The following is a 13,292-nucleotide window of genomic DNA, read 5'->3' as shown; positions in this document are numbered from 1 at the left end:
AGTAAAGTTGTGTTCTGCAGCCATTTAGCACACAGTGTGGTCCTCACCCACTGCTAGGGCTCTGATGCCCAATGCTGCTTCTGCTGCCAATACTAATAACAGTAACAATATTCCATGGTATTTCTATCAAGCACTGTGACTGTGATTGACAAAAACCTTGCCTCACACACAAGTGTTCCCACAGCTATTTGCTGTTCTGTGGTCAATCACTGGTAATCCAGTTCAAAATAGGTTAAGGAAAAGAAGTGCTATCTTTTCCACATTTTTAAAAGAAGGCTTTATCAACCGCTCATTCAAGTTCTTTGAAATGTTATTCTAAAATAACATATGCAATAAATTATCAGGTACTATATGTAAAAGTTCCTTTAGCTTCCATTTACGCTGGTGTATTCATAATATCTATTTTAAATTCTGTATTTTCAAAGCTTGTTATGTTGCAATGCTTTTCAAAACACTGACTCTTATGTGATCATTTTTGATTAATACAAGAAATAAAGCTATAGTAAGTTCTTGATGAATTGTACATGGTAATAATTCCTCTGATATCAGTTAATTTACATTAACATATAATAAACAAGAGAACAAGAATGGTTGACCAGACTCAATTAGTGAAAGAGAAATGGTAGGTCTCATGAATGTAGATTTAGCTGATCATAATATTTTTCAGAATCTATCTTTAATTTTAGATTAAAGAAACCTCAAAGTACATGATGTCTACAAGCATAAATAACCGTATATGAACTACAAAATCTTCACACTGTTGTCTTGCAGTGGTCTAAAATGCGAGAATTTATCCTGTCTTACTCTCATTTTAAACATTTTAAGCTTTCAGCTTTCCCTCGGGCAAATTTATTCCAAGTAGTTAAAAAAATGAAAAGGAGACATAACAAGTTCACAAAATAAATATAAACACACGTGCTGAAATAATTATACATACATTGCAAATTGCTTCCAGGGTTAAATATAAGTAGCTTTGCCATTTCCTTTACATCTTTCACTTTTTCCTATTCAGTGCAAGTCTGAAGTTCTACAAATCAATCATTAGAAAAAAGTGAAGCAGATTTTCAAAATTAATCAACACCCCAACAGTAAGCCCTAGTCAAAATTTTCAAATATAACCAGGAATTTTAGATAGTCATTTTTAAGGTTTCCAACCTAAGACTCTAAAAATCCAACCATTATCTGATACTATCAGCTGCCCATTCCTCAAGTTGAACATCTCAGAATTGAGATTGTCAGAAACACGGTCACTTCCAAAAAAACTTATTCATGGTTTATTATGAGCCTATATAACAGCTGCATATAAGAGTAATGTCATAATACATAACAGTAAGAATATATTACAGTTAGCTGTTAATTTGCATTTGTAAAGAGAAACAGGATTCTGCATGAACCTCTCTGCTCCAGAGAGTGGAATGTAAAGACTATAAATGCGAGCAGAAATCCTTTCCATTTTCACAAAGCCCACATAATTTCAAGCAACTGTATCAGAGGATCTAGAACAACTTACTTCTAGGAATATTTTATTTCACTGGTTCTCTTAAAAACATGTCATATTATTTCTTTGAGCTTTAACTTGTACTTCTGCCTCAGTAGCAAACTTTCTGTTCATATTTCAACAAAAAACTCCTAGTTACATTTTTACAGAAAAAAAAATCAAATTTCTGCACCAATTCTTCAAATATGTCAAATGAACTGACAAGTACAAATAAGCTGTTGCATCCTTTAATCAATAGTGCTCTAATAACAAAATACCTCAAGAAAACTTTTTTTATTATTATTGATCATACAGCAAACAAGGAAGAAGCAAGCATCTTATAAAATCAGAAAGATACTAAAGGTTGAAACTTAAGTCTGTATATCTCCATGACTACTACTTTAAAAAATATCTAAGTGCTGTAACTGTAATAAAGCAAGGTATGAAATGTCTCATCCCCATTTTTTGGTTAGTGGCATTTCCAAGATTTCTGCCCACAGAATTGCTCAAAGAGGTTATAATGACAAGAATTGAGAAGTGGCTCTTTCAGTTGATGTGTTTGAAAGGTAGCTTTGTACGAACAGCTGTGTTTTGAAAATGCTTGCCACCTCTAAATTGGTCCTTGTGAAGTGAACTGTTTGCCTTATTGCCAGCAGGGCACATTGCAGTGTGGCTGCTGCATTTTTAGTTTTTATCGCTGTCTCTCTAACTGCTGAAGTGGAAAAGAAAGATTGCCAAAACCTGACGTGTTTCTTTTCCTTTCTGCCCACTCTGACTTGGTTCTTAGCTGTCTGTTGCTCCAGTGATGAGAAACGTTGCTCAGTTTATTCATTCCCTGAATGTCTTTTCCAGCTCAAATAATGGCGATACCCTCTTGTAAACCAATGCTTCAGCTGTCAGTAGTAGTAAATGAAACAAACCTGATTAAGGATTACCAATCATTGGCTACAGAAGAGATAATTAGCCTGCCAAGAGTCACACACATCAAGAATCCAGGGTGTATTTTTTTAAAGCAAGGAATATTACTTTGAAAGGAAGAGATGCACCATATTTCATTAGACAGTAACTGTGGACTGCAAGTAACTGAGATGGACTTTCAGAAGAAATTAAAGAATTTGTCCACAAAGATTTAAACAGTCTTAGGACAGAAATTCTAGTATGGGAGAACAATAATAAAAATACTGAATAATTATTATTACTAATAAGTAATAATAACTAATTTAGACACAGTCCCTATTTAGACTCTTTAATGGCAGACATTAGGAAGCAAACCACAACATTTTATCTGGATGAGGAAATAGATGTGCACTCTGATTGTACATATATCAATGCACTTGGATGAAGAATTTCACATCAGAGACTCCTAAACTATGACACAAAGCCCCTGCCATTGCTTGTGTGAAAACACTTATCCCACAGCTCAGCTTAGTGGTGATAATTTGCTGCTGAGCCCCATCTCTACAGGCTTTTCTATTGTGCACCATAGTAGGTACAAGTTTTAAGAATTCCTTGCATCCCATCAAAAGCTCTGAGATTTCATCGAAGGAAACTGATAAAAAAGCTATATTAAAAATAATATTTTTATTTAACAGACAATGCTGACACAAATTCATTACTCAAATTACCATTTCAGGGAAGAAAGTATGTACTTTTTCACATAACACTGGTGTATGCAAATCCAAAATACCTTAAAAATCATTCAGAGGAACAGGACAAATGATCTTTGGTTTCTCTTTGTACTTCTTAGTGCCTTTAGAACCACTGACATTGAAAGACATTTGAAATGCAAAAATTTCACATAAAGCTCCAGCTGGGAAGAGTACTTAACTTTAAATCATTGGAAGGCATTAATAAAAAAACTCCGAAAATCACTATCACATAGCACATTTCAATTTCATCTTTATTTACTGTTATCAGTTACATTAATGATGAAAAGGAATCAAAGTATTCAGAAGGCTCCCGCCTTTAAAAAAAATCATCTACATGTTCGATAGTGACATATTCAGCAGAAATTAATTTTTGTTATTGTGTAGGAAGAAAATTATGTAATTAAGAATTCTCCAATATATAAGCTTTTGTTTATGAAAACTGTTCTAGAACAGATTCTTTGCCATATTAATTGTAAGAAGAGATGTTCCAATGTATATCAGTTTCCACTCGCTCAGTTCATTTAGCACCAAACACACTACTCACAGTTTTTTAGGCATGTGAAGCAGAAATAACAATTTACATACACCAGATACACACCCTTATAAAAATGATATTTTGCAGCCAACATTAGAGAGCCTGGCCATAGTTTTTCATGAAAAATCAAGTATCACAAAGTTAAATCACAAAGGAAAACGAACTGTACTTACAGTCTATAATGTTGAGTGCAAAATATAGCTTATTTTATTACAGCAAACTGTAGCTCACTTCTCAGTTCAAAATGGTTTGTATATATCTCAAGGCTGAAGGTTAGAAATTAATTGCATACATACACATTCAGTCAATGAAATCAGTTGACATAAGCAAAGTCATACTACATAACAATTCTGTGCTTTGATCTCTTCAAATGGGATGAGAAAACTTAATATTAGCAATCCATGATTTCTTCCTTTCTTTGTCAATATTATATATTGAAGTTTCACACAAAAATATTATCAAAAACCACAAAAATATTATCAAAAAACAAAAACCTCCAAACAATGTTTTGCCACTCAAATGACTCTACACAATTTTTCCAATGCATTTCCCTGCTTCTCTGTTTTTTGTGTACTTTCTCAGAGCATCCTCTTCTGATTAATTAGACCACCATAGATATCCATACTATTCCAGAAATATTCTTTTATTCCATACCATGAATGATAATCAAAAGCAAATCATTTTTATATAAAATAATGCATAAATATGACACAATCTAAACCAAAAATCTTTAGGAAAGAATATATTCTGGAAGGATGACTCTGCAGGCTGGGAGTGAGTGTGAAAATTGTTCTATGATCTGTTATTCAAGGCACTCAAACCCAGTGAATATTTTATACAAGGCAGAAGCAATTTAACTGGAGAAATAAGAAAGATTTATGCTAGGACACCATGTGAGTTTGAGCTGGTGGCTTATCAGCTGAAGCATTCACCAGAAAGACAAAAGACATTAGATTAAATCATAAGGAAGAGGATTTCAACCTGGATCTCCCACATCTTTCTCTTTGATGCCTTTTGTGGAATGCCCAGTCTAACAGATATGATATGAAAATGTCCACTGGTACTCCTGTACTTGGCTTGAGAATCCCATAGAAGCTGAAGTGTAAACTAAAATCCAAGAACATCGTGGCTTCCTATACACAAAACTGTAGTAGCTTATGTGCTTTTAGTGGTACAGTCTTTCAGTTACCTAGGACTTTACCTAAGAAAAGTCCATCTTGCTCTACATCCTGTCTTTCACAGTGTCCAACAGCAGATGTCCAGGGCGGAGCAGAAAATCTGGTCAACTATGTAGTTATGCTTCCCAAGAATACACTCCTACTGCCTTTACTGAGCAGAAGTTCTGAGCATCTTAGTGGCATCTAAATACTGAACATAGATATCAAAACTAGCTCATCTCAATGAATTTATTATTAAGGTAAGATTTTCAATGATCTTTCTATTATTACAAGCTTACATGTTGTATTTGCCATGCTTACAGATATATTTGTAATATATAATCCAAATAAAATGACAGAAGTCAACGGGACACATGGTGTAAAAGTATATCAAGAACAGGACTCAAAAAATGCCCCCCACAAAACCTCTACTACCAACATAGTAAATTATATCTGTGCATTTGGCATAGAATGATTTCTACACAGAGATCCTAATAAAAGGGAAAGTACTCCATATTAGCATATCACCTTGCCTTCTGGGGGCTAAATTAAGAGCAAGTTATAGGCATTAGCTGTCCATGCAAACCTTTACTTTTCTGCAAGCCTCAGGTTCATCTCTTTTCCCAAAACAGATTACATTGTCATTATTTTCTATCAGCATTTCTTTGCATTTCAGTATAAACTGGGCCATTTCCATAAAAACATATTATTAATCTTCAAAACAGCAGAATGTTTTCTGTATGTTTATCTCACACATTCTCTGTTCATTTTATTAATACACTCATATGTTAAAGTAAAATATTAAATGTCCTTAAATGTACATAACACATACAGCAACCTCAAAGACTTGCCAAATGTACTTCAAGTTGGCCCAATTCATATGTCACTCAACCTGGTCCAACACATTTCTTCTGAGCTGATAAGGAAAGCCTATTTGGGCAATATGTCCATTTCCTCCTCGGCCTGGAAAGGAAACCTAAAATCCAAATCCTTGACATTTGACTCCTTAAAGTGTTTAGTAACTCTGTCTATCTACACCAGCAAAACCTCAAAAGTTATTTATGAATGTCAACGAAGTATTGATCTTATCTTACAGTTTGTAAACAATGTCATTGTGAATTTTAATACAAAAGGCAAAGGGAGAAAGGGCATAAATGTGTATCATATGGCAGACTTTTGAGACAATGTCTGGTTAGAGTCAAAGTACAGGCAGTATTCTGAAGTAAATACAGCAATGAATGTGTACTACTTCACACCTGAAGACATAGAAGCTTTTTACTTATGTGGCTTGGAATACAATGTACACTCATAGTAGGATTTTTTTCCTCAGAAAAAGTGAGTAGAAAGCAAAAATCTGAAGCAAGGATATATTTGATGGGGTGTCCTTCAAGATGCTAAGCCCTCAGTCTCTATTTAATCATTTGGGACATGAAGAAGACCAGCAATTTCATAGCAGACTTCAGAGTCTTACTGAGCTACAGACCACAGCAGAAATTGCTAGCATGGCTCTTTTTTTTTTTCTTTCTAATCACTCTAAAAACACTTATCTGTTATTATTATTTCTTGCCATTGAAGTTATATTTTCTTCCTAAGCCAAAATAAACAACCCAGTAATTAGATTGAATTTGCCAAGATGACAAACTATTTATTATGAAGTACACATTTCTTTCTAATTATCTCTTTAATAAAAAGCGAGTTTTCTTCCTAAACAGCAGCTACAAAAGAATTAGAAAAACATAAAACCTGTGGATTATCAATTTTTTATATTTTTGTATAAATATCTTACAGGTTTGCCTCAGAAAATCATTATTAGGAATGTGTATTACTCCATCCATTCCATTTACCTCTGATTACTCATAAATTATGTTCTTTATAAACTTCATGTTCAAAAGTTAAATATTCATGCTCTGCAGGATTTTGCTCAGTGTTTACATTTTCAAAGCCAACATAACTGAGTCTGCTTCTAGTGATAACTGTAAGAAAAAAGAAAATATTCTAAAGGAGCATAAAATATGTAGAGAAATCTCTCTGATATCTTCTGCTTTATACTTTGTGGATCTTCATCGTTCTGCAGAGCAATGCTCAGCTGGATTTGTGACAAGCTACAAGTCTAAAGATATATTACTATATTAACTTCATTTATGCTGTCTGGATACCACTACAATACTCTTGGCACCACAGTCATTTTCTTTTTTTACTTGCAATAATTAATATTAGACAGCAAGAGATAGCTAAATTAATTTATAATTTTATAGTTTCTTATACTAATTATTTCCTCTTCTTACATTTTAGGTCATCCTGTCACTCCTGCAAACACTAATCAATCATGGGATTTGAAGATAATACCACTAAATAAATGAACTGCTTAATCTCCTACGACCATCTATACATGCTTCATCTTCACAAAGCTTATCAATTTTATGTCATCAAGGACAGACTGACCTTCATTTCCACAAAATGCCTCTTACTACTGGACAAGTTGGTTGCAAAGTTATCACTTATCCTCAAGAGGAAAGTCTTTGGCGTTCATTATTTGCAAGTGCAAGTGTGTGTTTTATCAATTGACCAGGTCATACTGAATTCCAAAACAATAATTGTGGAATAGTAAGGAGCCTGTTACTTTTCTGAACATTTGAGCTAAGATGAAGGACATGCAACTCAAAATTAATTTTCTACTTGGCCTAGTTATCACTGCACTAGTACAAGCGGTAGGAAAAAATGCAGACTGCCCAGAGTCATGTACATGTGAGATCAGACCTTGGTTCACCCCCAGGTCTGTGTATATGGAGGCACCAACAGTGGACTGTAATGATTTAGGTCTTTCTAATTTTCCAGCCAGACTGCCTGCTGACACACAGGTTCTACTTCTACAGACTAATAATATTGCAAAAATTGAACACTCAGTAGACTTCCCAGTGAATTTAACTGGTCTGGATTTATCTCAAAACAATTTATCTTCAGTGACCAGTATAAATCTTAGAAAGATACCACAGCTGCTTTCAGTGTACCTTGAGGAAAACAAACTTACTGAACTCCCTGAAGAATGTCTCTCTGGACTCCACAATTTACAAGAGCTCTACATTAATCATAACCTGCTTTCTGTGATTGCACCAGGAGCTTTCAGAGGCCTCGATAATCTTCTCAGACTTCATCTCAATTCAAATAGTCTGCAAATGATCAACAGTAAGTGGTTTGAAGCTATTCCTAATCTTGAGATTCTCATGATTGGAGAAAATCCAATAATCAGAATCGAAGATATGAACTTTAAGCCTCTCAACAATCTGCGCAGCCTAGTTTTAGCAGCCATGAATCTTACTGAAATACCTGATAATGCTTTGGTTGGCCTTGACAATTTAGAAAGCATATCACTTTATGACAACAGATTTGTTAGAGTGCCCCACGTTGCTCTTCAAAAGGTTGCAAATCTTAAATTTCTGGATCTAAATAAAAATCCCATTAACAGAATACGAAGAGGAGATTTCAGCAATATGTTGCACCTAAAAGAGTTAGGAATTAATAACATGCCTGAACTGATTTCTATAGATAGTCTTGCTGTTGATAATTTGCCAGATTTAAGAAAAATAGAAGCTACCAATAACCCCCGATTATCATACATTCATCCAAATGCATTCTGCAAACTTCCCAGACTGGAATCTCTCATGCTCAACAGCAATGCACTTAGTGCCCTGTACCGTAGTACAATTGAGTCCTTGCCTAATCTCAAGGAAATTAGTATACACAGCAATCCCATTAGATGTGATTGTGTCATCCGCTGGATTAACATGAATAAAACAAATATTCGCTTCATGGAACCAGAGTCACTGTTTTGTGTAGACCCTCCCGAATTCCAAGGCCAGAATGTGAGACAGATACACTTCAGGGAAATGATGGAAATTTGTCTCCCCCTGATAGCTCCTGAAAGTTTTCCATCTACTCTTGATATAAAATCTGGCAGCCATGTTTCCTTACACTGCAGAGCAACAGCAGAACCAGAACCTGAAATCTACTGGATAACACCATTGGGACACAAACTTTTGCCTAATACTATTTCTAATAAATACTACATTCATTCTGAAGGAACATTAGACATAAGTGACATAACACAAAAAGAAAGTGGCTTGTATACGTGTATAGCGACAAATTTAGTAGGGGCAGACTTAAAGTCAATCATGATTAAAGTGGATGGCTCTTTCCCTCAGGACAGCAATGAATCTTTGAATATTAAAATAAAAGATATAAAGTCCAATTCTGTTTTAGTCTCATGGAAAGCAAGTTCTAAAATTCTGAAGTCCAGTGTTAGATGGACAGCCTTTCTGAAAGTGGAAAACTCTCAGACTGCACAGAGTGCTCGAATTCCATCCGATATAAAGGTATATAATCTTACACATCTAAATCCATCAACTGAATACAAAATTTGTATAGATATTCCCACTATCTATCCACAGAATAAGAAGCAATGTGTCAACGTAACCACAAAAGGACTGGACTTTGCAGTGAAAGACTATGAAAAGAACGTAATAGGATTCCTTGCCTGCCTTGGTGCTCTTCTGGGAATCACCTCTGTGGTATATCTCTACAGCTGCATCTCACAAGAGATGAACTATGATGCAGGACACAGCTATATAAAGAATTACCTAAAGAAACAATCCTTTTCACTCAATGAGCTTTATCCTCCTCTAACCAGTCTCTGGGACATGGGCAAAGAAAAAAGCACAGCTATGGAAGTAAAGGCAACTGTAATAGGTGTACCAACCAATATGTCATAAATATGTCAGTATAAACTTAATTGCTGAAATAAAAAGCACGTGACTGCATTTGTGCTGAATAAAAAGGCCACAAGAAAAAATATTTCTTTTAGAAATTAGATGCCTGGACTTTGCTGCTGCCGAGAAATGGGAAGAGGTACTGAATCAGCGTAAGAGAAGAATTTTAACTAACTGGTTTCTAAGGGTATTCTGCCAACCAAATACAATTAACTCCGCTTTCTAGAACTTTTGTGAGACTTTTAAGTCTGGAATACAGTGCAAATAACCAAGAACATTTTCTGTATTTTTCTTTTTTTTATTATATAAGAGTAGTGGAACTGAGCAATACCTCCTCCTGTGCTGTATTACACACACTAGCCACGAGTTTTTGCAGTGAACAGAGAAACTAGAATTGACACATGGTGTAATGAAATGGACAAATTCTGTAGAGTAGACACAGTGAGTATGTGAAATTTTTTTATGAGAAAAATACATTTTTGATTAAAATCAAAATAGTTTTTGGCTTGTTTGTTTCTAAAAAAAATTCTGGTCTGACAATAAACAAACTCATTTTAATGTCTGATTAAGCATCTCCTTACATGTTCTCCTGTTGAAATGCCAATCTCAGTGCACAGGATTATTTTTGCTCTTTTTTAGCCTGTATAACTGCAATAAACCACACAATAAATACTTTTATAAAGTATTTCCCCATACATTTAAGAAATAATAACTGTACTGTATATGATGCTTGTTGTGGGAGAAGAAAGAGAGAAAAAGGGTGGGAATGAGACATCAGACTGAAAGGGAGATAGACTATTAGATACTGGTATCAGCAAGTTTGGGGCTGGTTTGGTATTTTTCCAGAAGCCTGAAAACTAAATGTAATTCTTAAACTCAGATAATGTAACTCAGTATTTAGTCTTCAGTCAAAAGGGTAATTCAGTTATCAGTATTGTCTAAATTTTAAGTTGGTCATGCAGTGCTGCACTCAGGCACTTTAAACAATTTAGCTGATATTACGGGTTTCTTTCTGAACAACAACAAAAACAGAGTCTATAAATGGAGTCTATAAACCTCCTCAGCTTTCAAGATGTAGCAAGCAAATAAATGACTAACAAAAACATGATTAGTAGAAATGAAATGAAACAAAACGAAAAGAGAACAACAAATACCTGACTCCACTCAAAAGGAAGTTAAAGTCCTCCTGGGAGTAGGACTGGGCGCACAGGCAGCAAACATGCACCCAAACTGCTCATCAGAACGTGACGCAAGCTAAATCCAACTCTGTTGGGACTGAGTAAGTGACGACTTAGAAGTCCAGTACAGAAAGGATATCTGACCATTAAGATACTTAATGAAAAGAAGTGGTACCTCCTGATAGGGAAATCAATAGCAAAATTTTTGTTATTTCAGTTGTTAGTTATGAAAACAAATAGAAAGAATGAGGAAAACAATAGTTATCACTGCATATTGTGCTTAGGGAATAAAATGTGTATAGGTATCTTGCATAACAAAGTAAAAATAGGAATAACAAACAGTTCTTGTAAGTTTTAATAAACTTTAACATTTTTAAAACTCTATAATAAAATAGATTTTATCTTTCTAAACGTGTCTGAAACAAACATTTCTGTGGAATCACTGACAGAATTTTTGTAGGTAGAAGCAAAAGTGCTACTTCTTGTACCTAGACATTAACTTTTACACTTATTCATAGTTTGCTGCATACTTTCAAAATATCATTGGTCTGTAAACATTTCTAATACAGAAAGACCATTTAATTTTACCTATTACTAATGAATATGTCGCTTTCACGTTAAAGACATCCTTTTTCTAATTAAATCCCAGAATTTTTATATTATGTAAAGGTTATTTTCAAAGTTGTTAAAGGCAGAAAGGCAGACTTGATGCTAATTTTATATTACAAAAAATTAGGAATTCATATTCAATGAGTTTCACTGGAGAAAATTTTACAAACCTGATGAATCACTATTAAGCATACAAGCACATTAAAATTTACCAGTTAGACATACTCAAATGGTGTGAAAGTTTTCAGCACCATGAATAAAGCTTGTAGAGAAGAGCTATTTATCAAAAAAGGTAGCTGAAATATGACCTGTTACAAAGCAGATATCGTATATGTCAGCAAGAACTTGCCAGTATACCTTGTATGTTCACCTTTTTCTAGCTACGCTTAGTACCTACAATGGTGAGAGCTTTGAAATGAGAATCTTAAATTTTCAGGCAAAATAATTTCCTCACAATGGTATAAAACAGCACAAGAATACAAGTCAAATGGGGAGCACTGACTTGAAGATTCCCCCGCTGCCCTGTAGAAGTAATACAGAAGTTCATGAAAAATAAGCATGCTATTTGCTCTAAATATCTCACTAAAAGTTTTTATTGATAGATAAAATACATTGCCTTTTTTATAAGGAAGAGTTTTCATACTAAAGAAAGGTTGCTGAAATATAACTAAGTCCATCTCACAAGTATATGAAACATTCTATACTTTATACTGGTATCAAATGAAAATATACCTTACATTTTAGGAAGAAATTTATTATTCTATTACTAATTGCTCAGACATGAATGATATCCTACATCTCCTGAAAAGAAAAATATAATTGCCTTTTGTTAAAGTAGCTTTGCAATTCTCTTCTCACATGGCCTTGAGGAAGTCATTTGATAACTTCATTCCTTCCTTTCTCCATCTCTGAAAGAATGTGTTGAGCTTTTGTTTTTAGTGGGAGAAAAACTTTGGTAAGCAACCAAACAAAAGGATGCATCTTCTGTAATTAAGCATTTGGGGTAATATTCTTTATTCCTTATGATTTACTGAGTAAGATTCGTTATTTATTTATTGAGTAATATTCTTTATTTATGCAAGGATGCCTTCACTGCTATAAATTAAAAGTGCTACTTTAAGAAATACTAGGAGACTGTCCATAAGCATGGTGTTAACAGCATCTCTGCAATAGATTATGAGATCACAGAAGTTTTGGTGGCCTGTAGAATAAAACGCTTAAGAGCCTGGTAGGGATGCCTATGTAAGGGGTACAGAGGAGGAACACAACTGGAATAATGAGAACAGGGATGTACCTTGAAAGAGTTCTTGCTCTTACCAAGGGATCTGCAGAATGAAATGCAGAATTAGCTTTAAACTTTTGAAAAACATTCTTACTAACACATTCAAGATAATCTCAGCAGCCATTTATTCATGTAAGTATATGTCAACGGCATTATAATTCTTTGGTATTCTACTGAGGTTTTAAATACCTTTAAATTGAAGTTTTACATGTATCTAACAGATACATCTTTTTAGCCTCAATATCTTAGAGTATATTTAATATACATTACATTGTAGACTTATGAAAAAAAAAAACACCTCTAAACACACTTTTCCCCGGCAAAGTAGCATCTGGAAAAAAGTATTGGAAGAACTCCCTAATAGTGCTATAATATACTTTTTAATAATCTCTTCATTTACAGAGAGGGGGGTTTTTTTGCCCACCAAGAAAAGGCCTAAACTTTCTCAGTCTTTTATTATCTTCAGTTTAGCCCTTCAATACCAATTTATATTCCAGTTTAGACCAATCAGAAATGTTATTTTATTCTGATGCTACCATTTAATATCTTACTAACACAGAGTCAAATCTTCATTTTCTGTAAATCACCAAACTCACACTCACTGCAAAAGGAATAAACCGTTTTACGCAATTTAAGTTTATG

General features: G+C 34.2%; 1 protein-coding gene across 1 annotated transcript in view; it reads left to right on the top strand.

Annotated features, from left to right (window-relative positions):
- Positions 1-10,066, top strand: part of LRRN3 (leucine rich repeat neuronal 3) — a 35,374-nt gene extending 25,308 nt beyond the window's left edge. The window contains exon 2 of the mRNA XM_026073208.1: positions 7,111-10,066. Coding sequence (XP_025928993.1) covers positions 7,461-9,584 — 2,124 coding nt within the window. The 5' untranslated portion in view covers positions 7,111-7,460 and the 3' untranslated portion in view covers positions 9,585-10,066. The remainder of the gene's footprint in view (positions 1-7,110) is intronic.
- The last annotated feature ends 3,226 nt before the right edge of the window (positions 10,067-13,292 follow it).

The sequence above is a fragment of the Apteryx rowi genome, unplaced genomic scaffold, assembly GCF_003343035.1.
Source record: "Apteryx rowi isolate R43461 unplaced genomic scaffold, aptRow1 scaffold_1099, whole genome shotgun sequence".
Lineage (NCBI taxonomy): Eukaryota > Metazoa > Chordata > Aves > Apterygiformes > Apterygidae > Apteryx > Apteryx rowi.
Note: the sequence above shows the minus strand (reverse complement) of the source record. Positions and strands in the feature narration are given on the sequence as shown.